The following is a 26,422-nucleotide window of genomic DNA, read 5'->3' as shown; positions in this document are numbered from 1 at the left end:
AATATGAATATAGATATCTATATATATGTGTGTGTGTGTGTGTGTGTGTGTGTGTGTGTGTGAACATTTAATATATTCGAAGAATAATTTTTTCCAAGGAATGTAGAAAATTTTTTATTTAAAATTAATATAATTTTATTTCTTATTTCATGTTATCTCGGACTAAGTATTTATTTTAATCATTTCATTGAAAATTCATTCCACTTGCATCGGTAAAATGATTTTTATCATTTATTGTTCTTTGTCTGTCGTTTATAGTCGTTTTTTTCGTTATATCATGTGTTTCGTTGAATAAAGAAAAATTAGAATCTGTGTGTAGAAAAGAATTATGTTTATGAACGATTAGTGTGTAAATAATTAAAAATTTCTGCAGGCTCTTTGAATGTGTAAATTTTTTAACATACGCGAGAGTATATATTATATACACGACTAGAATAATTCGCGAAGATGGAACTTCTCCGGTAAGCATGCGTTGTAAAGTTGCATAATAAACGAGACTCGCGTGCATCATTTTTTCTCTCTAATGATCGAGGATCGATAGAAATGCGTCTCCTTTTATTTGCCTCGCGCGCGTTTGTATATTAACTTCGCGTGACTAACAATTTTAGTTTTTTTTTCGTTATATTTGTAATAATATTAATATTGTATGATATTGATCTTAAATCATTCTTCGTTATCGCTTGAAATCATTTGTATCATTAATCAACTTAGATGTTTGTATTAGATGATTCCTCCTCATAAAATATGTGCTTGAAAAATGTAAAGATTTATACTGTAATTAAAATTAGAATAAGTACACAGATCCTATATATGGTAAATACTTGTAAAACACATTCATATCAAATGTGTTTTGATAATTTTATAAAATGAGATATTGTACGATGATACATATTTACGGTAATTAAGTATGGCAATAATTCAAAGTTTGACAGTGAAAGTTTTATCCGGGAACATAATTTTTTGCGATTTTTTTATTTATGTTTGTTTACGTCAAATATTTTGGCGTTTATCCAGCAAAGAAAATTTTTATATAAAACTTTACTTGAAATATTGTCAATTCTCTCTATCGTTGATCTCGCGTAAAAGATCAATATTTTAATGTATATTCTACGCGATTTTGATAAGTTATGCGAAAAAGAGAGAGAAAGTTCTACGTCTACCCTGTAGAATAAATCGAGGCGAATCTCGGAGCAAGCAGTTTTATCTCTTCGCTCGGCAGCTGTTGCTAAAATTTATTCGATTCGAGGTGTTAAGGGAAAAAAAAAAAAAAAGTAAACCATACGTAAAATCGCGTAATTTCACGAAACTTTCTGGGATTCGGACTATTCGGATATCTGGACTCGATTGAAGAGGTACGTCGCCTTTAGTACAGTGGTCACGGCAATTCACGTTCGTTCCGACGACCGGCAATCTCGGATATAAATTCCATCAGTGTGACGATTTGCATATCCAACGATCAGATCGCACCGCGTATCAATATGTTAGGGATTCGCCGCCCACGCGAATCGTTACAATTCACTTGGTAGCCACCGAGCGGCTAATGCCGGGAATCGTCGTTGAATCCCCGATCCTTGGGTCGCGCTTTTAATCCTTTGAACAATGGCATAGCTTGAGGGGTTAGGGGGTGAGGGGAAGGGAGGAAGACGGAGAGGGAAGGGTAGAACGGGGTCATGGCTTACAGACGAAGCGGTAAAAGAAACGTTAATTGAAATTAATTCTTTTTTTTGATCGCGTGTATGGAAAATTTTGTCGGGATATCTCTACGAAATATGTAAATGTAAGATTGAAACTTAAACATTATCGTTTTGCAGCCCTGTTGTAGTTCCTTGGTCTCTCTTCTCCGTTTTGCGCCCGCATAACGTCTGTCAGTTTGCTTATCTCTGTTGCAACGAAGTATTCAAATCCGGCGTAATATATTTTTGATACTTTCCTTTAAACGCGTAATCTCAAATTGGCGACAGAGTATCGAAGACCTATTATAGATTATTGCCATTCAAGCATATAATACATGTTTTGGAAATAATATTTAATTCTAAAAAGTATCGAATATCAATATCTTATAACGTTATATAGAAGAATTATTCTAGTCGCTCCGATTTATTACTCGCGAATCCATTGACAGATTTTAGCGCGATGACAGATTTGACAAATCATTTTATACAGACAGCGAATGCGAAGGAATTCTTTTGAATAATTTTCGTTTCGAAAGTTTGGTACGAGATTTTTCTGATACGGTTTTTAGGATACATATTTACGGTGGCTGTCATGACCATCATGCTTGAAAGCGAGAACATTGCAGAAGGTTGAAAGGGAAAGAAGAACGTTGCACGCACGTGCGCCGGCGTGATCCGCGTGCTAAGCCACGCGTGCGAGGGCGCACTGCCTTGCCAATACGAACCGCGAATTGGGTTATTTCGAAAGTGTATAAACATTCGAAAGTAAAGAGCGTAAAGAAGCATTGCCGATACCGGTATATGAATGTAACAATCCCGTCGTTAGGACAATTGACTAAATGACGATTACGAGCGAAATTTTTTTATTCTTACTTCACGTTATTATGATTCGTTGACGATATTTCAATCTCTTTCTCGTTAAATAATAAATAATTTAATCAATAAAAGCAACTTAAACTTGCCCACATGTTCGTAATCTTGCGAAATTAACGACAAAGCGACAATTAAGAATAACAATAGTACGAAAGAACTCATTAATATGAAAAAACGAGTAATCCCACATTTTCTAAATGAATTTAGATATAATAGCAAATGATATCTGCAACTTTAATATTCTCTTTCCCGATAGCAACATAGATACATCGCTTCCTCTTTCTCTCTCTCAACTTCTCAATGAAATATATCATTGATTATCGATTAAGGATTAGATAAACAGCAAAATTGCATTATAATTATACTAATAACAGTAATAATAATACGTAACGTGCATAGGCTAATTATACTAACTACATTTACAGTAGTAATTCTTAGCTGCGCATAATACGGATAAAAATAATAATATTTACGCGATTATGAACTCTCATAAGTAGTGAACCTTACGAATCATACAGTATATGATAATTTGCAAATTTTTTTCCTCATTCGACGAAAGAACACTAATTCGAGGATGTAGATCCGTGTCGCGTCGAATCCACCACCACCGGAGTCACAAAGACCTGGGTTCGCGTCACGAAACCGCCATCATCCATAGGGTGGAAAGAACGGAGCTCGCGCGCGCGCGCGCGGGACAGAGAGAGGTAGAAAGAACAGCGAAAAGGAGCAGCGGCGGCGCGCGACGTATTATATACGCTTATTGTGTACACGTACGCCCATACGCGCCAAAGGAGCGAGCGCGCCTTTGCCCGGCCGGCCGAAACGAAATCGCGGGGCCGCGGGATGATGGTATGGCTACGGACTCCACGCAGTGTATCGATAGTATCGTGGAGAGGAAACGGCGGCAGGAGGAGGGAGCGAGCGAGCGAGAAAGAGAGAGAGAGAGATAGATAGGTACTCAGGGTGGCGGAGGCGGCAATGTGGAGCGGGTGGAGGAGCGGGGCTTACGCGCGGCGATACGCGAGGTCGGGGGCAAGAAGGGGGACAGGGCTATGCTCGGCGCAGGCAGAAGTGGACGGGCAAGAGCGATTCAACCTCCTTTCACTTTCAACGAGCGCGCTCGCCGTTTCATGCGCGACCGGCGAACACTTCGCGTACGAAAATAGGCAACGCTGCTGTTTTCGTCCCGGAGTGTCCCGGCGGCTGTCCCTCTCCTCCTTCCTCCTGCCCCCTGCAGGAGAGATCGGTTCAGAGGCGACCGGAGCGGCTCGCGCGACCCGCGACCTCCTCGACCTCCGCAACGCGGAGTGGTTTACGAGAGTCGCGTCGCGACTGAGGTGCTGAAATGATAAGCGAGATAGGTGAATGAACATGCGTTGGGCAGCTTTTCGGATGATTCGCTATTTTTTTAGATCTGTAATGTCTTTGGATCTCTCGATGAGGATTTTGACGTAATAAAAGCGAATTAGTTATATGTACAATATTTTTAAAAACTTGCAGAACGATTCATGAATTATCTGTGTTTAAAATATAAATAATTTCGGCAAAATCAGAAGGACGCGATATATCCGATGATTTTTCAGAAGAAAACGGAAGATTTGATATTATTGAACGTAGAAGTATAATAATTTCCCTCCGCGAAACAGGCATAAAATATCTCTGTAACAAGACCGAAGATTGTGTAATATGTAATACGCTTTTGCTTAATATAATAATTTTTCGTGGTAATGATAATGTTGGACTTTCTAATAGTTTATCATCGAACAACTTTGCTTTGTCTTTGCCTTTAAAAATTACATCTTTAGTGGACGAAGATAATAGTAGAACAGTCGATGCGATAATCGAAGAAATCACATTAACTGTCGTGAACATAAATGGAGATAAGAATTGCTTTCCAAACAAGGTTGATTATTTTAGGATTTCCCTCGTTAGTAATTATTAAGGTTAATAACCAAAGATAATATTTGTAATCACACACACACACACACACCTAGAACTAAACTCTGTTACAGCATTTGCAAAATTTCATGCACACTATTTCATATCTTGAATTGATCTTGGCATAATAAAACGCACCGTTTAATTATCTTTTAGATATTAAACATTATCAGAATATCAATGTAAGATAAATTTAATGCAATTATATTTCAATTTTAATTTAACTTTACCAGAAATATATGTTACGAGCCAACAAAAATTCTACGTCGTAGTAAAATGAGTTCAAATCTGTGTGTAAAAATAATTTATAAAAATTTCTTTATATATACAAATGATTATTATTCTCTACGACCCGATGACGTACGATGTCAATATTTACATGTAGAAAACGAAAGATTTGCAAACGGCGGTTCCTTGCGAAAATCTCTCCGGAACCAATTTTGCCCCATAGTTTGAAACGCTCCCGGCTGTGTTCCTTTCGCGTTTAACACGTTACAGGAAACACCGCCCGCACGGCGAGTAAAAAGCGTAAAATATGCCTACGAGACTCCGCTGTGGCGAGCGTTAATCGACGATTATTATGGATTACGCGAGTGACCATTGTGACGCCGCCTCTATCCTTTGCGTCGCCGTCGTTGACAGATTACGGGTCCGGTGGGTATTAAACCGCGTGTACACGTATCACGACTCCGCCAGTTATTCTCCGAAATCGTATGTACTCGAAAATTTATTCCTCATCGAAAGCAAATGTCGTTTGCGATTCGAGATACCATCGTACCGATAATATTATCGTGTTCTGCTTGACTCCGCGAGTTCTTCCTTCCGCGATGTTGCAGTAACGATCCGTTGGATAAAAATATTTTTGACAATTATTTAAACGTCGTATCTCTAAATGTCTATTGATATTGAATCGATTATTTCTCTTTTAAAAAGATTCGTGAGATATAATTGCATAAAATTGACTCTTTATCAAATTATTTGAATATATTTGAGATAGAAATTTATTATTATTTATACAATATGTTTCGCTTCGTTGAAGAAATTACAATCGAAAGTTGAGAGATTCTTGAAATAACTTGTGAAACTTTGGCATTTAATTTCAGATAAGCCTGTAATTAATTTTGACATTAAAATTCTATTAAGATATAAAATCTTCAACTCGATATCATTTATTTATTAAAAATCTACATCTTGATTAATCGATACATTCGTTAGAGAAATATCAATATTTAAATACGATTAAGAATTGTTAATATACAAAGTATAGTTTGAGTGTATTTTAAAGCTTAAATATTACATTTCAACGTTCGTATGTAAAATTTTTTCCAAATAGCTCGACGAACGTCGATAAGTTTCATACGGCAGATGGTAGTTTATCAGTGATCAGTTTGAAGAAGCTGATGCGTAAAGTCGCGGCTTTAGATGCGTCCGCGATAGCAAGCATGCTGAGTATAGGAAAGACGCCAACTGTCATAATCTTGCGTAGCGCGTGTATATAACAGAAATAGCAAGCGGTACCCGCACTCTCACGCTTTGTCCCACTTATCTAGCGATTAACCGTCACTTCCGCTTTCGTCGACGTCCGACTCCGAAGACCGCCAAGGTTGTTTCATTCACGCCCGCGAGATTTCCCTCGATTGCCCCGATCGGCGAACACGCGTTTTTCAGCAACGATCGTCTCGAGCACTACGACTATACTGCAGATCGATCGCGGGTCTCGCTACCTTCGCGTCTGCAAACCTAAGATGATCTTTAAAGTCATCGAAAAAACTCAAATTCTTTCATCATTTTCAGTTTTGCGACTCTTCATTGTATCACGGATTCTTTAAATATATATACATATGCAGATTATTAGATATTTTCCAAATACTTATTATTATCATTCTAAAGATTGTAAACCAAAGCGAGAAGTTAAGCTTTTGAATGGAAAGATGTTTTTTTTTTTTTTTACTATGTGAAAGACTACAAAATACTCGATATATTGTACTATAGGAGAGATAAATATGGCTTAATTAAATTTGTCATTAAAACAATTGTTAATACTACGCTACTACTTATTATTATAAAAAAGAATAGGCATCTAAAGAATAGATTTTTCCATCTGTGACACGTTTCATTTTCTATATGTATATTCTGAAAAATCAAGTACGACTCGATTTTCAGACCGTATCGAATAACGTAATATAAAATATGGAGAAATCATTCGTGCTCGTTAGCGGCATCGTCAAGGATAGAGATTGAGATGCTGCATCCTATCTTTTGATCGGTATTAAGAATTTAAGAATAAATAAAACGAGAGCATCACGATGAGAGTCAGCAAAGTCAGCGATTCTTCCTATTGTTCCAGCTGTGCGAGCAGACAGGATGCGGGGAGGTAGAAACAAATTCGGACCCATGTACAAGAGAGATAGAGCGCGCAAATTGCAACTTATACGTCAACGACAAATGGCCATTCAGTCGATACGCGGCAGTCTTGGCGACCCATCCAGCTATCCGCCCGCGGTGACGCCGTTGCTGCACATCAAGCAAGAGATCCAAATACCTCAGGTCTCGAGTCTGACCTCGTCACCGGACTCGAGCCCGTCCCCGGCGACCGTGGCCGCCGGCCTGGTCACGACGCAGGCCGGCGGCGCTGGTCAGCACCAGCTGATCGCGCCGTCCACCCAACCTAACATCGGCACCACCACCAGCAGCGGCGGCGGTGGCGGTGACGGCGGCAGTAATCACCTGCACAATCTCAACCCTGGTCTGGATAATAAACCCTGGACCGCGAATTCCACCTCCTCCGGGACGAAGGTCTTCAATTTTGGCGAACAGTCCGCGCAGCCTCACGGCGGCGGGGTGGCGGGCTACGCGCCTAATCCCGCCGCCGCCGCCGCTCTGAAAACGGTTAGTCCGATGATAAGGGACTTTCTGTCATCGATCGATGACCGCGAGTGGCAAACGTCTCTCTTTGGACTCTTACAAAATCAAACGTACAATCAGTGTGAAGTGGACTTGTTCGAATTAATGTGCAAAGTGCTGGATCAGAATCTGTTCTCGCAAGTGGATTGGGCTAGAAATTCGACCTTCTTCAAGGATCTCAAGGTAAGCATCGAGAAGTCGCAGTTTTTCTAAAACGTATTATTTGCTACTTTTTATTTATCTTTTTTTCTTATTATCGAGTTCAATTTTATCGAGATCGTTTCTTTTTTCGCAATATTTTAATTTATATTAATATTTATAAAGAGAAGAATGTGGAAAAATGTCGACGTAATATGACATGGTTTTACACGGTCGTACGCGCATTAAAAATCATATTTGCACAATAGTTGTGTCGAGAGAATCTTCTTCGTTGAGAGAAGTTTTGTTCTTACCGATAAATAACTCGTCGTTGCCTGGCCTGCTCGCGCTATGAGCGGGGATGTGAGGTAACCAACGGCATTGCACAATCACTACTGAATGATTTCAAGCATCGCCTCATATCTAGGTCATAACAAGATACGTTTCTGGGTTATGGCGGTTGCCCCAAAGCAGAAGGACCGTGTTAATTATAAATACTTTTAACTACAAATTTTGCAACTATTTTTTATTTTTACTTCAACACGACGAATTTGTAAATAATGTTATAAAGTGGAAGGAGACGGTTTTATTTAAACTTTTCATCGACAATATGGTACGTTGCTACCGGATCTTCATACTACAGTTTTATTAAAATCATGTTACGCGTGTAAATAAATTTCTCAAAACATATTATAAATATTATACATATAAATTGAACTTATTTTTTTGTATATTTTTTATTGCAAAGAAAATGTTCTCAAGTAAATAAAATGAACATTAATGGCACAATTCATATATATATATATATATAAAGTTGCAATTAACATTATTTATATTTATATTATTTGTATTTTACTTAAATTTTATTATTTTATTAACGCACGTTATTTATTATTTTATTGTGCACATTATACACGTTTTTAAGTTTCATTCTTTCTGAAAATAAAATATTGTTATTGTTACGTTGACATATAAAATTTTTAAATAAGCTTCTAAACGAAATATAAATTTTTTTTTCCCTATATATTTATTACTACAATATTTATAAACTATTTACACAATGAATAAATTATTTATTAGGTTGACGATCAAATGAAGCTACTACAACACTCTTGGTCGGATATGTTGGTGTTAGACCACCTTCATCAAAGGTTACACAACAGTCTACCCGACGAGATGACACTTCATAATGGCCAAAAGTTTGATCTCCTTTGCCTCGGCCTACTCGGAGTTCCTGCCTTGGCCGATCTCTTCAAAGATCTATCCAAGAAACTTCAGGAATTAAAATTCGACACCTCCGATTACATATGCATGAAATTTCTAATGCTGCTGAATCATGGTAAGTAAAATCAGATTAATACGTGTTCGTCTCATAAGTCGACGAGTTTTGAGAAACGGATAATAATTAAAGTGGTAAGATTCATACATTTTGTTTCAAAACAGACTATCACACATTACATATCTCTTTTAAACATGATTCTTGAAGAAAGTGTCACATCATAGAGATTTTCTGTAACAATGTATTTGAAACATGTTATAATGTAACATAATTTGACTTTTATATTTTGTCCAACTTTTAAATAAATACATCTCACATATAATATTAACGATTTATAAATTCAATTTGTATAAGACGTGTGCTTATTCTCTGCATAAATGTATATATTTAATTTGATTCAGATGTCCGTGGACTAGTAAACAAAAAGCATGTGCAAGAGGGTCACGAGCAGGTTCAACAGACGCTTATGGAGTATACGCTAGCTTGTTACCCATCTCTACCGGTGCGTTTCATTACGAAACATTCCCTCATATATTCACCCAAAGTAGGTTAGCAGACAGTAGATATTTAATTATGTTCTTATTTTCGATCTGCGTAGGATAAGTTTAACAAGCTGCTAGCAGTATTACCGGACATCCACGAGGTGGCAACTAGAGGAGAAGAGCATCTTTATCAGAAACATTGCAACGGAAGCGCACCGACGCAAACGCTTCTCATGGAGATGCTTCACGCCAAGAGAAAATGAAACGATCGATTTCTCTTGGTAATTTTTGCCATCGAATATAATTCGTTGATATATATATATATATATATATATATATATATATACACATATATATCGAAAGTCCTGTTAGTGCCCCTAATCGTGAGACAGAGTGGACCTCAAAGTACCTATTAAGAGCTAAAATGCTGCTAAGGTATCAGACCAAGTTAAGGGGCCCTGGTTCAAGATATACCTATGCATACAAATCAAGTATAGACGTACACATACTTTACATATATATATATATATATATATATATACACATAGTATATGTATTATAAAGTGTATTTAAATATATAAACACAGTGACATATATTTTCTATATTTGATGTTGAAGTTTTAGAGATGTATCCGTGAAGAATTACCCCTGTTGGCGGGTACAAGAGCAGGGAAACAGTAAGCAAGATGCCTTGAAAACAGTACAAAGGGTGGTTAAACAAAAAAAAATATTGGTCAAAGGGCAGGCAACTTTTGTCTAAATAAGTAAAGCTATTTTTCTAATACTTAGAAGCGAATTTATTTTTAAGCATACCACACACACCACTGAAGCCTTGCTCTCACTCAAACGAAATATTTATCGTACTACTGCTAAAGAGAATCAAAGTCTCTCCTCTCTCTCTCCAGATCAATCGTGCTTCTGCAAGGGATTCAATGGGCATACTTGAATGACAATGAACTTGTATGTGATATACATATGTGTTATCGCACAGCCACCTGGGCATCCTTAGAATTTCCTATAAAAAAAAAATCTGCATTTTGTCACACTTGCACACAGCAGGGCTACTATACTGTAAATACTAGTTAACACATTCCAATTATGTTGTAAAGTACGGATCATGTTAAATATGTAATTATAATATTTTGTGTATAGTTGAATAATGAAATGAAATAAATATATTTCTGTTGGTTACTCTTGAGGAAAAATCATTAGCTACTTAATGTCTTCACTAATTTTAGAATCTTATTCATGTATCTTCTTTATTACTTTTCAAATAGGTGGCGGAAAGGAATAACTACAAATTGCGATATTTTACTACTGTATGTTGTACCATAATAAAGATTCTGTTTTAAGAAATAAAAGAATCATTGGAGCAAGGTTTATGTGGTCCTATATTGTCTAGCGGTTAATTCTAAATATATAAGACAACAATAATCGCGCGCGCGCGCGTGCGCGCGTATCGCAGTTGTTAAATAGAGAAATATTTAGTAAATGTTAAGATAGAGCGATCGAAAGTAGAAATTTTTCACTAATAGATTATTATTAAATATTAATTATTAATTATTACTATTATTATTATTTAGCCGATAGTCAGAAATTCTTCAGTGCTGTGAAGGTTGTCTTTTCGACGCCTGTGGTATATCAAAGCCATTGGAAATTATAATATTGTGTCAGACATAAAGCTTAAATGTGACAAAAGAGACAGAAATCTCTCCTCGCACTGGTAGATTGGTAATGTTGCCCGTTGCAACTCCTCTTGTATTTATTCACGTATCAAACACACGTACCTGCTGAAAAAAATGCTATTTTACTACTTTCACTTTTTCCACCGATTTTTCGTAATATATATAACTAGAGTTGTAAATGACTTGTTGACAAGCGCAAAACTCGACTTCGTCACATTAGATTAAGAATCGAGTGTTAAATCAAATCAAGAGAAGAGCGGTAACGAGTATTATTACCATAGAAATAAATATTTTATCGAGGGCATCATACATGTACTTATCGCGCGAGTAAAGATTTGTGTCCATCGTCAAGTTTGACTTTATACACCGATATATATAGAAAGTGCTAATGTTCCCAAATTTTCAAATCGTCTGGTTCTTCACATTGCATATAATCGGAGACACAGTCTAGGCTTATCATTATTCTCATCTTCAGTGCTTTTTTACAAAAGAAAAAGAAAAAAAAAGATTTTTATTTAACTCACGACACGAATGACTACCTCTTCATATCTGTATTAAGTTTTTATACTTTTACATTTTTAGTAACCACATACCTCAGAATAGACGCCCAGATAGCAATTTGAGCGAAATGAGTGAATGTAATATGCATAAACAGATATTTTTAATCCGTACAGTGTGTATAATTACACATTAGGAAACTACGACATGTAATACAACTTATTAAAAATATCGTATCCATTGTATATGTCCATATTTTAGATTTTAGTTATTATTATTGTATCTTCTGCAAATTAGTTATAATTGTGTCACTTACCATATATTAGTTACTACGATCACAATTGAAAAAAATCGCTTTAAATCATACATTGCTGTTTGGGTGAGACAAGTTCACGCTACCGTTTATTTATTGTACATCGTCTTTTTTCATTTCTGAGACCTCCTGCTGAACGTGTCGGTCTGATAATTTTGGGACAAATCGTATTAATCGCAATCATCTCTCTCTTTCTATGTTAATAAGAAAAAAAACTAAATTTTGAAAATATAGCTCTATGTATATATATTGGTATATAGGATTAAGGCATGTAAAGCGTGACATATTGATCTTTTTTAAAATTTAATTTTAGGAAAAGATCTTTTTTCTTTTTATAAATAAAAATTATACGCATAGGATTTTGGAAGATGATATTTAATGGCAATAATATTTTTACCCTAAAAATATATAATTTTTTTATTAAAATTAAAATTTTTCGAAAAAAATTTTTTTATTAATGAAAGATTATTTTTTTCTAGAAAATTTGATGATCAAAGAAAATTAAATAATATGATTTTTTTAAATATTAATATAAGTTTTGCATCTAATTACAACATTGATTAAATATTAATGCAAATTTTCTAATTATGACATTAATTATTTTTTCATTGTAATTCTATAAGCATGTAATAACATAAGTGTGTATGCCTATGAAGATACATGTAAACGAAGTAATGAGATTATATCAGAAGCATTTATAAGCACGTTTTTATTAATACAGCAATATGAACATTTACATGGTGCTAAAAGTTACGCAAATATTTAAAAAAATTATGTTGAAAAAGACGATCACATTATCATTGTTCTTTGAAAAATGGCATCTAGTATTATATAAGCACTACATCTTCCCTTGCTGCATTTTGCAAGTTTTCCTTCAGATATTTTCTTCTAAAATGGATATATTTTCTTAAACACATTTTATTAATACGCCACGCTCTATAAACGCCTCATCCTATATGCAAGTCCATCCCGATTAATGATTCGATCTGTCATAACATGTTTATTAACAATTGTAAGTTGTTAGTAAATACGATAATTACAGCGTTATGTATATTTTTTTATGTTAAATATGTACAGTTACCAATTATGATTGGCAAATAATCTAATTTAATATCAATGTGATTCTTTGATCCAATAAAACATTGGAATAAAGTTTAAAAGAAAAAAGAACTATTATGCGTTGTTATAACACTGCCATTAGCAGTTGGCAATTGTAAATTATGTAGAAAAATTATAATTGACTGTAAATATATCTTTATTATTAACAGATAACTGTTCCTTTCTAGAGCTAACAGTGCTATTTTTTATACGCTATACTGGTTGAACCTCCACAATGACATTATTTTCCTCATTCAGTACCAGATTACCAAATTACTAAAGACATATTCGGAAGGAGAGTTGAAAATGATATATCAGTCAATATGCCATTTTGCGAGATTCGGAAATAGTATTTTATGATTATTCAATCACTTGTTAGGATGTACAATTATTACAAAATTTTGATGTCCTTGTGCACTTGAAAAGAAAGAAAAAAGAAATACTATCATAATTCGTAACTTGAATGCTATTATTCATGTATTAAACAACTCGTATCACAATATTTGTTTGCTTTGTATAAATATAATACAAAGAACATTGCACAGTGACTAATAAAGATAATGCAACTATCGCAATAAATATCAATTTTTGACATGCTAAGAAAAAAAAAAAAATCTTTATATGGAGCTATATTGTATACATGTGATACATTAACATACAACATATTTGCATTTTGTAGTAACAATAACAGTAATATAATAATTGACATCACTATAATACGGATAATTAAAATCATACATGTACTAAGAAAACATCAAACGCTATTGCTAATGCACTAAATTTTTCATTAAAAAGGATTAACATTCATTTTCATTACTTATAAACCTGAATAAAATGATTTATGTCAGCTGCTTTCAATGATTGAGATGTAAAGCTTATAACAATTCTTCATAAAATACAATGAGAAATATATGTTTATATATTCATATAGTTTGTGTATATGTGTATATATATATACATTTATTTAAAAACGAGAGTTTTTAATATATAAAAAAACTGTCAATTTAAGTTCAATATCAAATAGAATTGTTAATTATGCTAAAGAAAATTATTCTAGTTTGTGGATTTAATGCGCATCTGATTTTAGAAACTTATTATAAGCCTCTTCGTTCATCAAACTTTTAATTTCATCTAAATTGTTTAATTCTACTTTAAACAGCCAACCTTCTTCATAACAAGATGTATTAATTAAGCTGGGTTTATTTTCGACCGTCTCGTTTTTCTCTATAATTTTTCCGCTGACTGGACTTATCAATTCCGAAGCTGCCTTCACTGATTCTAGAGCTCCGCATTCCTCTAAAATATCATAGTTTTGAACTTTCTATATGAGAAAAGATCGTACAGATTCAAACTTAAAAATTATATTATGTGTATGTTATATAATATATGCAAGGTTTCATCAGTCAAATAATATTTATATATTTAATTTACAGGAATAAAAATGTAAGTATAAAATGTAATATAAATCTAAGAATGTTTTATATATTCCAGAGATAGAACACTAAAAATTTTTGGCGGGGCATATACAGATTAATCTTTTTAATTTTTTAGAATCTCATTTTTGCCAAAGTCTAATTGTTGTGTAAAAAAAGTATCTGTCCCTACCTTCTTTTTTGACCGTAAATCCCACATCAGGTAGTTGCGCGAATACCACATCTCCGAGCGCATCCTGCGCGTAATCCGATATACCGACTATGCCCACTTTGCCGTCCACTGTTATCCATTCGTGTTTATCGGTATACCATCGTTCTAAAAAAAATCGTGTATTTATCGCAACTGTAGCTTTAATTATGATTTATTTATATTAAAATAATCAAGTAATATGCAATTAATTATCAGTAACGTAAATTATAGTATTGGATGAAATAATGAGATAAAACTAATCAAATTGCTAATGTTTATTATATTATTTATTATTACATCATTACAAGACTGAATGGGAAAATTGTGAAAAAGTTCTTGTAGGAGAAAAATTGCTACAGATTTTTTGGTACCACCATAACTTATTAATAATTAATACTAATATATATATATATATTTTTTTCCAGATATTATCTGTGTTCTTCAAAGAGACTAAAGTCAGGCACATCGATTCGCTATTCTTGCACACTTACCAGCTCTCAAGTATCGAGTTGTGGTTATGGAACGCAATGCTGCGAGAGACGTTTTCGATTGCGTGGTTCTGCCGAATAAATCGTTCCTGCCTTGCAAGACGAACGTTTTTATCGCGCACCGGCCGGTTTGTACCATCAATCGTGCCATTTTTAGCACCCTGTATCGCGATCGTGCGTGATCCGTGCACGATCTAACCTTCTTGTTTCAACTCTTTCCGCGAGTAAAACAACGATCGCTGGCAGAATCAGGTCGAATAATGAGAGAGGAAACTCCGCTGCTCGGCTGCTTCTGTCGTCATTAGCTCTCTTATCTCTTGTCCCGGAGAAATGAGTAATCTAAATATTTAAATATCTAAACGAGCCAACACGAGAACCGATAAACACATAAATATATATCCGTATAATAACATATGAAAGATCCGCTAATAATGAGCACTTTTTTCCACCCTTATAGAGAGTACACCTTCTTCAAATAGTGATTTGTATTGTTCCGTCTAAATAATCGTAAAAGTATAATTCCAACATCGTGATTCTTCAGCAAATGATTTCCAACCTTTGAGCTATTGAATTAGTTTTATATTTCAATTATCAAAGTCAGCATTCTGAGCAATTAAATATTCGCATTTGAATGTTATTCGTCAGCTTGTTAATATTTTCAGATTTTGTTGACATAAATTATGAGTCGCAACTTTTCTAATACAATCTATAAAAAGAAACTCTTATGTTTCTATACACATACTCCAACAGGATTGTAATTTTTTGTTTTCCTTTTGATAAATTAAAAGAATTTATACAAAAAAAGAAGAATTTGCTGATGTGTCAAGAAAGTAGAAATTTATTATAAACATTAAATGTACATATGTACATTTAAAATCATTTGTCATATGAGTATAAGATTTGATAATGCTACTTACATGTATTCATATGGAATTTACATAATATTACTTGATTACTTGAACTGTACATCACGTGAATTTATGAGATAGTTAATGAGACAGTCACGTGTTGAGAATATTTCGTCATATAAGTTATCAAAGTTCTAGCATATCATTGACCTCTGAGATCGGTGTCATATAAACTTATCAGCATATAAAAAAATGTCTATAGTAAAATAGCATTCATTCTCTTTCATGCATCGACTACTTAAGTATCTTTTATGCCTATATATATATATATATATATATATATATATATATATTCCTGTAATCTTTTTATCATTTTACAGCATCAATAATTATCACTCAATGAATGAGTGAACCTATACTAGATGATGAAAAAATTTTATGTTTGAGTATATATAATTTTTTTCAAAGTAATATAAAGTAATAAACCTTTTGGAAATAGTACTTTTCTGCATCAACCATACATAAATAGAAATATTCATATTAATTTTACATCAAGTTCTATTATCAAATTGAATTCTTGTCATGATATTAAGAATTAGGCAATCTTACAAGTCATAAATTAAACTAATACAAAAATATTATGTTAATATATGTAATGTTGCCTAGATTTGCTAGAAATATTTAATTATGTAATTATTATAAAATGTTATAATTCTCCATAAAGATTTAGTTATACAATCGACATTTAATAAACTATGTCAACGTATGTTGACAAGAAATTTTTAAACACATAAAGAAAAATCAGAATTATTACATTATAATCCAATAGTGGAAGAACGACCAGTTGAATTGTGAATCGAGACTGGGACAGGTTTGCTAAGACACCACTCATACCATACCTTTTTAGAATCACATCTGCGCCAAAAGTGAACCACTATCTCGTCTCCTGCTTTCAATTGTATTGGTTCCTGCATCAATAAATATTTTTATCTTCATATCTATCAGGGTTTATATATTATATTACTTTATGTATACCTTAATTGGAAAGAAGATTGGGAACCAACTAAACATATCTGGGCTATATGTGCTAGGTTCTATGCTTAATGTGATATTTTCATATAGAATTGCCGTGAAGTATCCTGAAAATCCATGTAACACACAATTCTGTTCCACTTGAAAAGTTTTTGTTTCGTATCTCGAATTATCAGTAATAACATCTAAATAATTACAAATAAAAAAAATTAAAATAATTAAAATGCAGACAAATTTGTGCGATGGATGTTTCATATTTATACAAACCTGTATTTGGATGTTTGAATGTAAAAAGTGGCTTTGGATTTGCTATGTCATATTTATTTTGAAGATGCACCACGTATGGAGTTTCAAAATGAGCTAATGGATGTTTATCTTTATCTCTAAGTTGTCTTACTTCATTGTACAGTTTAGAGGAATGCATAGGGGCAATATATGAAGTGTATGATTGTGGTATATTGATTCCATCATCTAACAAATTTATAAACCAAAAAAGTAGATAATTAAAAATTTTTGTATTATTTATAATACCCGCAATTTATATAATACAGTATGCAATACAAACCTTGTAAGAATTTCATGACATTATCTAAGCATTCCGGAGATAATTCGTTATCACCAAAGGACCCAAGTAATTCAGAAACAATAATATCAGCTTTTTCAGGAGGATTCCAGTCCCTCATGTCACATGATACTACTGTAACCTTGTTTTTCCATATATCTCTCTGAAGAGCCTGTAATCTATAAATGTGGATAATATGAAACAGTATATACTTAAATATCACTCACACATACACACACACACGCGCGCGCGCGCGCGCGCGCACGCGCATGCACGCACGTACGCATGCACAAAATATCTAGATATTGCATGTATACAGACACATACAACATCTGTGTGGACATAAAATCTTTATTTTAAAAAATTCTCACGTTATCACAGCATTCGGATTCTTCTCTACTGCATATACTTTTACTTCCCGATAGGCCATTTCTGCAGCATTTAGAGATGCGGTTACAAGTGGTCCTCTTCCAGCACCAACTACCATAATGACTCTAAAAATTTTCAATTATTGTATTCCTTTACAGATATCACATTATTACATGTTCTACCTTACATTTTTCTTTCTTCCTCCTTAATCTTGGATACAATTGCTTTGATAGCTTTGTATGTAGCGCTCTGGTACTCTCGATATTTCACAGGATCTTTTTCAAATATTTCATAAGTTTGCGATTCGAGATTATCCATTAAAGGTTGTAACGGACACTGCAGATAATCTTCGTATCCTCGAGCAAATTTTTCTATTGTTCCATCACTCTGGCATCCCTAAAGGAATGAAAACATTATTTTCTACGTTCTATGAAATAAAGTATTAATCTTATGATACAACTGTTTTCAATTTTCTTACAGCTTTACCTTCCATAGATAATCAAGATAGTTATGATAATAGCTAATACTTTGATAACGTGTTGCGCCCGTCAAAATGAATTGTACGTCTAATGCGGCGAATCTTTTTACTATTGCTTGATGTGCTTTACTTAGTACCGGATATCCTTTTTTATTAGTTAGAAATATCGTTGTTGGTAAAATCAAGCATCTCACTGGTTCTCCAAGCCATTTATCTATCTGTATTTAAGTTTAGAGTAATTTTATTGATGCATTGTACATTGATATTTATAATGAATAATTTTAATTTTTAAAAAGTTTACCTCTTCCATTTCAGGGACGTCATGACTAACAATTAATGCAACCCCTAGTCTTTTATTATAGTCACATATTGTTCTAAATACATTCCACCATTCCCATGGATTCTCGTCTATTGGACAATCCTCTGTCCTATAAGAATAGGCTTGTCTAATTGGATTTTCCATAGGAACTTGTATCCATACCTATATTAATAGAATATTTTAATTATTTTAAATTGCACACTATCCTTATTTTATGATTTGAGATAAATAAAAAAATGAAGGTTCTATATACTTGATAAGCATATCTTCTTCTCTTTTTAATTCATATAAGATACATTAGACACATTTATTCTAAGATATTTATTTATAAAAGTATATTATCTCTCTTTCTCATGAATGAAACAATTTTTTAAAGTAATTAAAATAAAAATTGTTACCTGAAAATTAGTATTGTTATTTGATATTTTGTCAGAAATAATTCTTGCAAGATTCACATTTTTATTTATCCCATGTTTTAATTTTAAAGTTGCTCCTGATAAACCAAAATGGCTAACTAAACTTAATTCTTGATTCAAGGTTTCTTCACTATTTTTTCTAATAATTGGGTTGGTCGAATCCACATTGATAAATGGCGAAAATTTGCCAATTATTAAATTATTCCAATCTGCAAAATAATATTGTGGATTGCATATATACAGTTTTGATTTATTTATATTTAAAGTATTAATAATATTGATATATATAATTAATATAGAGATATAAAGTTATATTTATAATTTATATACCTGAACTACATAAAATTAAATCAGGCCTGGTAAATGGTCCTGGACGATCCTTGGCAGGACCAGAGATAAATTCTCTATTGAATAAAGGATGGACCAAAGGAATGCATATAAAGTCATATCTGAAAGCGTGAAGCAAAATACAAGTGTAGCATAACATGAAATAAATATGCTGAAAACTCAATGAATAAAATATATAAAATTAATGATGGCTTACTTTGAATCGTTTGCATAAACTAGACATTCATTTAAATTTGCAGCGTGGCAGAAATCCAATCCACAGGAAACTGGTCTTTGATTTGTCATTGCAATATATAATTAAATATATATTTTCTTTTCTGAAATACAGTTGATTTATGTGATAAATATGATTTCAATTGTATTTCTTTTTTTTCTCTTACATATTATATTAAATAACCTTACAGGAGATGAAAGCCGGCAATATACAAATTTTAAATGATTTCAATTAAACATACAATCATAATAAATCATCTGTAATTCGATAAAAACACTAATAACAATATTCTGTATTCTCGTTTTATATCGACAATGCAACACTTAAAGGAACACGATTAATAAATAAAATTAATATGTGCACACGTGCATAACGTTATGTAGTTTGTTTCATATAAATACGCGTCCAAGAGTCCAAGAGAGTTCATTGCAACCATAGAAAATATCGCGAATATAAAGGGATCTCTTCAGCAAAAAAAGCGTGGTAAAAACATAATGTCGAAACACGATGTCACGCAATTGGCTATTGAATAGAGAATTTTTAAAGACCCGAAAATTTTTCTATTTTATAGCCAATTGTGTTGATGTGTGTTTCTTACTGGAAAATTCTCATAGTGTTTTATTCACGATTATCCTGATTGGTCCGAGTACAAATTATGTCCAGTTTTCATGCTCTCCTGTTACGTTTGAAATATATTTCGCATATTGTATTTGCATTCGAACGGATATATTTCAAAATATAAAATCGGATATAGAAGAGAAAAAAAGAAAATAAAATATACGTTGTGGCGCTAGTAGTTGAAGTCTTGGCTTTTCTTCTTTCTCGCTCTTCCTTTCTTTAATTTATCTTCTTTCTCTTTTTTTCTTATGCCATAGAGTCTGCTCTACTTTTCGCACCGCCATCTTAAAGTGCAGTGTCATCGGCGCGTCTCGTGAGTAAGGTGGTGAATTAGTCGTTCGATCTTGTTCGTGTTAAAAAAAGCAATCTTTTTATATATATATCAGCAAAAATGTCCAGCGGAGCACTTTTCGGTAATAACGCGTCGCGTGGCGCCTCAAAAAATCTAGTCGAATTCAAGGCTGGCAAGATGACCGTGAAAGGAAAGATGGTTTATCCGGACACGCGAAAGGGTCAGCTTTACGTCTATCAATCCGATGATTCGTTAATGCATTTCTGCTGGAAGGATCGCACCACCGGAGTAGTTGAAGATGTACGATGATAATTCTTGTTCTTTAAAGAATCTCTAAAAATTTGACCAATTTGCCGTACGCTTTTTAATTCTCACACTCTAAAAATTGCTTTATTCTTAATTGTACATTAGAGTATATTGATTTATCATTTGTATTAAATATATCTATGATATAAATATTATATATATATATCTATATAAATGTTTTTTTCAGGATTTAATTATCTTTCCTGACGATTGCGAATTTAAACATGTTCCTCAGTGTAAAACTGGCAGAGTATATCTTTTACGATTCAAGTCGTCGAGTAAGAAGTTCTTCTTTTGGCTACAGGTAAAAATATAATTTTATATTGGTGTATACTCTGTATATACTATTATATAGAAATTTACAATTGAAAATGCTCATGTTTTCTTTTTGCAGGATCTTAAAACTGATAAGGATGAAGAGCACTGCAGAAAAATTAATGATGTACTTAATAATCCGCCGACACCAGGGTCCCAAAGAAGCGGCGGTGCTAATGCGGAAGGAGATCTTCAGAATTTGTTGAATAACATGTCGCAACAACAACTTATACAATTATTTGGTGGTGTTGGCCAGATCGGTGGTCTAGGTAGTTTATTAGGAACAATGAATAGACCACATAATGTTCAAAGTACAAGAGCTTCCACCACAACTTCATCTACTCCGACCACTACTAACATAGCCAGACCACCCCATTCGTTAACTCCTGGACCCAATACAGATTCTAAATCTTCGAGTAAGTCAAATTATTTAATCAATTACAACAGCATATTTTGACGATATATTATCTAGATAATAATATATTGTCAGCGAGAACACCAGCTCCGTCCACTCCAGCCACAACAGCAGCAAGTTCAAACAATAGAATACAGCTTAGTGACTTGCAGAATTTTTTATCAGAAATTCCTACACCATCTCGGACCGAACCAGCTGCACAGGTAATGTTATATCATTTCTTCTTATCTATCTAATGCATGAATCTGAATATATGTATATTCTATTTGCTTTTGACTTTAATTAGAGAATAATCAAATTTGCTAAAAAAATTTGCTGGCTGGGTGATATCACCAGATATCCAAAGTATAGTGCAATATTCTATTTTTTAATAACATTATAACAATTTGATTAAAATTTTGAATTAGCATGAAATAATTAAATGGTAGCAGTTCTAATGTAAGACACAGTATTTTTAAAGAAGATATCTGTCATAAATTTTTAATGCTTATTACATAAGTATATGTTTACACAGAGCAAATCCTTATTTAAATTCTTTAGCCTTTCTGGAATTAATTAGTTTTTATTTAATAAAATATAGACATTTATCATTTTTACATTTTTCAACAAGTTTTCAATCAATTAAGCTTTGAGAATAAAATAGAAGACAAAATTTTATCTTTTAATTAATTTTAAATAAGTGTCTATTTTTTTCCGAATTTGCCATAAAAGAAGCAGTCACAAAGATATTCGATGATTCTGGGACATTTTGCCTTTTAAAAATGTCAAACAAAAGTTAAATACATTATATGCATTATTGCATTATAAAGTGTTTATATAATATATATATTAGTAAATTATATATTTACTTAATATATATATTAGTAAATTTTTAGAAAAAATTTTGTTTTAACATATAACATATAAACATGTGCATCATTTTTGTTCATATTTTTTACTAAATAAATGCTTAAATAAAAACTGCAATATTAAATATTATATAAAAAACTAGTTTTTTTTTTTCAGCAAAAATATCTTTAATCATATAGCAATAAGTTAAAAGTTTTATCAATTTCTTAAAGAGTGATATATATATTATGCAATTAAATTTTGTCTATGTTTGAAAATGGTTTTGCATTTGATATTAAAACATTTTATATTTATTTATATTTTATAAATAAAATTATATATAAATATTTTTATAGTTACATAATAACAATAATAATATATTATTAAAACTGTTTATAACATCAATTTCTAGAGTTTAATTCATATCAATAGACATTATGTCTTTTGAAACATAATGATAAGATTAAATCCACTTTTAATCTTATCATTGTAATAAAAAAAAAAAAAAAAAAAAAAAAAAAAAAAAAAAATGCAAGATCATACATACTCTTAATACATTTCTGGAAATTTTTTGTCAGAGATTCTTCTATATTATTAATATAATATAATATTATAAATCTGTGACTGATTTTATGTTATTGAATATGTGCAATCTATAATTTTCTTATCAAGTGAAATGATAAAACAATATTGAAAATTATCGGATTGCGTTAAAATCATTTCTATATTAATGTAGGAGAGTAAAATGAGATAAATGGATTATTTTTACAAAATGTATGTATATAAAAACATGATACAAAGAGAGAGTATTGTGTAAGCAAAAATAAATTATGTGACATTGTACATATGTGCAATCAAAAACTAAGAGAAAATCTATCTAGAAAAGTTCTTGACATGAGACCTGACAAGAAAATATTGAGAATTTAAAAAATAAGATTATATTACTAATTGCATATTTTTTATAGCTGCTATTATTATCAGTGATATAAAGTGCCATTCTTGATAACAGAAGTTAGCTGGAAAAGTTCAGTGTTCGTTCAATCACTGTTTTATAAGTATCTAAAGCTGTTCTTTGAATGAACAAAACAATTGAATAAGAAGGAATTTTTTTGTGTTGATTATTCATACGATGAAAATTAGAAGAATTGTGTAGTACATTGTTATAGTGCGAAAGTTATTAACAAATTGAAAATATTGTTATTATGTTATGCATTTAAATTAACTAAACTATGGTTAAAAAAATTTATGATAGATTAATGGATTTTGAACTTAACTAATGTGTCATCTATATTAAATTGGAATTTTAATGTATGCTACAACTAAAAGTTAGTTCATATGTTTGTGGAAAATAATATGTTTTTCTCTGTTTATGAAACTCGGTAAAGTTTTAATAATTTATGAGAGAATTGCACATATAATATACACATACACATTTTGTCATTTACACACTCAATATCACATAATCATTTAATACAGTTGCATACAATGTGATATATAAAAATAATGTGATATATAAATCCTTTAAAAAAAATGTTAAGCATTTTATACATCTTTTATATCACTATAAAATTATGTTTACTAATGCGTGCTTTATATGCTTTTAAGTTGTATTTAGCAGAAAATATACTTTTTTCATAAGAAGTATTAAAAATAGAGCATGTGTATGTGGAATAATTATTTTTCAAGAATTAACTATCAATTTAGTTACTAAACTTAATAGTTATTAAAGAGAGGATTATGATCAAATAACATACAGATCGCAAGGCAGAGGCATGGTTTTCTCACTATTCAATACTATTATCCATCTGAACTTTTCCTGGTTGTCGGAGACTCTGGCCCTGCTGAGCAGTTGGGGAAGTTTCTCCGGGTATATCTGTTGTTTTCGTCCAGCTACAGCGCAGCTTATTGTCCGGCAGAGGGGCGTGGCGACAGAGCTGACCAATGCCATCCCGGCGGCGATCTGTACGACGGAGAACCTGGAGAGTGCCATGAACATGCACTTACCACCAGGGGACAACCTGTCTACCACGCTCTCGTCTCCCCAGTTCTCCCAGGCGCTATCAATGTTCTGGTCTGCTTTGCAGTCGGGCCAGGCGGGCCCTGTCATCCGTCAATTCGGCTTGGGATCGGATGCCATCAATGCCGCAGCCGGTGGAAACATCGAAGAATTCGTCAGCGCTCTGGAGTCCGAAGTGAAGAGCGGTCAGGAACAACAGCAAACACAACAGGGACAGGATGACAAGAGTAAGAAGCAATCACCATCAGCCGCTAGTCCCGATAAGGACGATGACGATGAAGGCATGGCGTTAGATTAAGAATAGGATTTCTACGCATCTTTGACAGGTTTTTTTTTTCTATATAGAAACCATGCACATTGCATATATATATATATATATATTATGTTATATAATAATCTATTACAATACAAGTCTTTTTAATAGATACCATATTCCTCTCCGATATAATTTAGGAAATATGTTTTTTGAAAATATATATGCAAATGTTTTTCTAAGTGTTCGATAATCCTGTATTTATACATCAATGAAAGATTAGTAAACATGTCGATATAGAGAAATGTTAAACGGAAACGAATAGAAAATTTGATCATGTATATTTATTAAAATTACACATATATACGAATAATGGACAATTTTGTATACATACAATACATGTTTATTGGATTTATTATTGCTTAAATAAAATGCAGAATTTAACAAATAATACAATTTCTTTATCCGCTATATTTATTATATATATATATAGATAGCATATTTAAGTATATATATTTAGAATGAAATTGATTGTATTATCTAAAATTAAAGGAAAACAGTCTTAGAAAAGAATAATGTATGTTTTATTCACAATGCACTAAATTGTTATGACAGATAATTGCAATGAAATATAAAATCGTCAAAAAAAGCGGGAAAACGATGGTCCAATCGGGCAGCTTTGTTTACGACGCACAAGCGCTTTATTGGCCCTTCGCGATAATCGATATTTAATATCAAGGGTCTATTTTATCAATTTGGCTGGATTGAATAAAAAAAACGAGATACGTCCGTAAATTATCATAATATCGAATTATAATAATTATAATAAACATTTGATGTAATAATTTTAATTAATTTCCTTTTTTCGCTAGGAAAAAAGAGGTTAGGTCAAGGAAGGGATGGTAGGTTGGGGGGACGTCGTGAAATGTTGTCAGGTGTTGCATAGTTGATTCATGGCAGTATTTTATTGGTTGTTTGATTATGACATCATTCAGGCACAATTGTAAGCTGGAGAAGCCAAAGTTCTGGGTACTTTCAGTAGTATCTCCTTATGATAAAACTACAGATATTTAATCATATTTATTATTAACACATTTTGCACGTAATAATATAATATAAATTTTAAAGAGCGGAATATTTTTTGGGGTTTTTCTAGCTATAAATATCAATTTATGAAATAAAAGTATGCATATACATACATGTATAAAAAAATAAGAAAAATTGCTCCAATCGATTTATTTTATGCGTAAAATTTTAATATCGACATGTTGACATAAGCGAATGATATATAAAAGTGTTAATTAAACATGATCAGTATAGCAAAATACCTATAAATTAAATAACATCGACTACATAAAAATCTTAAGAACGAAACCAATAAATAGTTCTTAACAAAGAATGGTAATAAATAAAATGTATCTCTTTTTAACAAAAGTAACGTTTGAAAAATCGAACAGTGAGAGTCAAGATTTCTCTCTACGATATAAACGAACGTATAAAATATAGGTCGAAATATAAATATTATCGGGTGTCTCATACATATATTTTCCTCTTTAAACGTTAATAGCATCAAAGATAATTCATGAACCTCCTTTGAGATATATATATATATATATATATATATATATATAGTACAATCTGTGAAAAGGTTGGAACGCGCGGGCTCGTTGCCGCGCGGATTCCAACTTCGATCGGAGCAGCCGGGCGTTTTGTTTGTAAACAAGACCCCGTTTGCGGGCGCCCGTTTGTTTACAGCCCTGAGAGGCGCGCGCGCGGCTGCGCGAATCGAACAAGTAGTAG

At 32.6% G+C, this 26,422-nt stretch overlaps 4 protein-coding genes across 11 annotated transcripts in view; 2 read left to right on the top strand and 2 right to left on the bottom strand.

Moving 5' to 3' along the window:
- The window catches only part of Ftz-f1 (ftz transcription factor 1), a 68,926-nt gene extending 55,550 nt beyond the window's left edge, over positions 1-13,376 (top strand). Inside the window, exons 2-6 of one of the 2 annotated variants that reach the window (XM_070308204.1) lie at positions 6,832-7,571; positions 8,607-8,865; positions 9,207-9,307; positions 9,404-9,568; positions 9,906-13,376. In XM_070308204.1, coding sequence (XP_070164305.1) covers positions 6,832-7,571; positions 8,607-8,865; positions 9,207-9,307; positions 9,404-9,550 — 1,247 coding nt within the window. In that variant the 3' untranslated portion in view covers positions 9,551-9,568; positions 9,906-13,376. The remainder of the gene's footprint in view (positions 1-6,831; positions 7,572-8,606; positions 8,866-9,206; positions 9,308-9,403; positions 9,569-9,905) is intronic. The other variant, XM_070308205.1, reaches the window with a different exon arrangement.
- Positions 13,377-13,807: 431 nt separating this feature from the next.
- Positions 13,808-15,283, bottom strand: Ppl (glycine cleavage system H protein, mitochondrial). The gene is made up of 3 exons (XM_070308211.1): positions 14,996-15,283; positions 14,487-14,630; positions 13,808-14,177 (listed from the first exon to the last, which is right to left on the bottom strand). Exons 1-3 carry the CDS (start codon positions 15,141-15,143, stop codon positions 13,948-13,950), a joined length of 522 nt encoding a protein of 173 aa, XP_070164312.1. The 5' UTR covers positions 15,144-15,283; the 3' UTR covers positions 13,808-13,947.
- On the bottom strand, positions 15,260-19,921 carry Csul (protein arginine N-methyltransferase 5). 3 transcript variants are annotated; one of them, XM_070308207.1, is made up of 13 exons: positions 19,767-19,921; positions 19,561-19,681; positions 19,347-19,465; positions 18,999-19,225; positions 18,583-18,762; positions 18,290-18,499; positions 17,991-18,199; positions 17,806-17,928; positions 17,438-17,613; positions 17,140-17,343; positions 16,876-17,057; positions 16,740-16,808; positions 15,260-15,347 (listed from the first exon to the last, which is right to left on the bottom strand). In XM_070308207.1, the coding sequence occupies exons 2-13, from the start codon at positions 19,647-19,649 to the stop codon at positions 15,303-15,305; spliced, it is 1,833 nt and encodes a 610-aa protein (XP_070164308.1). In that variant the 5' UTR covers positions 19,650-19,681; positions 19,767-19,921; the 3' UTR covers positions 15,260-15,302. The 3 variants fall into 3 exon arrangements, with proteins under 3 accessions (XP_070164308.1, XP_070164307.1, XP_070164309.1); XM_070308206.1 differs by lacking the exon at positions 15,260-15,347 and having other exon boundaries at positions 16,327-16,808; XM_070308208.1 differs by lacking the exon at positions 15,260-15,347 and having other exon boundaries at positions 16,327-16,808; positions 16,876-16,979.
- A 545-nt stretch (positions 19,922-20,466) lies between these two features.
- Rpn13 (regulatory particle non-ATPase 13) lies at positions 20,467-25,048 on the top strand. 5 transcript variants are annotated; one of them, XM_070308141.1, is made up of 5 exons: positions 20,467-20,788; positions 20,982-21,098; positions 21,189-21,525; positions 21,582-21,727; positions 24,109-25,048. In XM_070308141.1, the coding sequence occupies exons 1-5, from the start codon at positions 20,588-20,590 to the stop codon at positions 24,589-24,591; spliced, it is 1,284 nt and encodes a 427-aa protein (XP_070164242.1). In that variant the 5' UTR covers positions 20,467-20,587; the 3' UTR covers positions 24,592-25,048. The 5 variants fall into 5 exon arrangements, with proteins under 5 accessions (XP_070164242.1, XP_070164244.1, XP_070164243.1 ...); XM_070308143.1 differs by having other exon boundaries at positions 20,468-20,788; positions 24,269-25,040; XM_070308142.1 differs by having other exon boundaries at positions 20,469-20,788; positions 21,600-21,727; positions 24,109-25,039.
- The last annotated feature ends 1,374 nt before the right edge of the window (positions 25,049-26,422 follow it).

The sequence above is a fragment of the Polyergus mexicanus genome, unplaced genomic scaffold (assembly GCF_030449975.1).
Source record: "Polyergus mexicanus isolate NDT 795.1 unplaced genomic scaffold, iyPolMexi1.0 SCAF_15, whole genome shotgun sequence".
Lineage (NCBI taxonomy): Eukaryota > Metazoa > Arthropoda > Insecta > Hymenoptera > Formicidae > Polyergus > Polyergus mexicanus.
Note: the sequence above shows the minus strand (reverse complement) of the source record. Positions and strands in the feature narration are given on the sequence as shown.

Bases quoted from the DNA above. Each gene is read 5' to 3' on its own strand.
- Ppl (XM_070308211.1), bottom strand. From the start codon at position 15,143: ATGGCACGATTGATGGTACAAACCGGCCGGTGCGCGATAAAAACGTTC. The intron at 14,631-14,995 runs GTAAGTGTGCAA...GATTTTTTTTAG, and splicing joins AACTCGATACTTGAGAGCTG to AACGATGGTATACCGATAAA. The intron at 14,178-14,486 runs GTAGGGACAGAT...ATGATATTTTAG, and splicing joins ATTTACGGTCAAAAAAGAAG to AGGAATGCGGAGCTCTAGAA.
- Csul (XM_070308206.1), bottom strand. From the start codon at position 19,649: ATGACAAATCAAAGACCAGTTTCCTGTGGATTGGATTTCTGCCACGCT. The intron at 18,200-18,289 runs GTAAAGCTGTAA...TCATTCCTTTAG, and splicing joins ATCTTGATTATCTATGGAAG to GGATGCCAGAGTGATGGAAC. The intron at 17,058-17,139 runs GTTTGTATAAAT...GTAATTATTTAG, and splicing joins ATTCAAACATCCAAATACAG to ATGTTATTACTGATAATTCG.
- Rpn13 (XM_070308141.1), top strand. From the start codon at position 20,588: ATGTCCAGCGGAGCACTTTTCGGTAATAACGCGTCGCGTGGCGCCTCA. The intron at 20,789-20,981 runs GTACGATGATAA...TGTTTTTTTCAG, and splicing joins CCACCGGAGTAGTTGAAGAT to GATTTAATTATCTTTCCTGA. The intron at 21,728-24,108 runs GTAATGTTATAT...AATAACATACAG, and splicing joins GGACCGAACCAGCTGCACAG to ATCGCAAGGCAGAGGCATGG.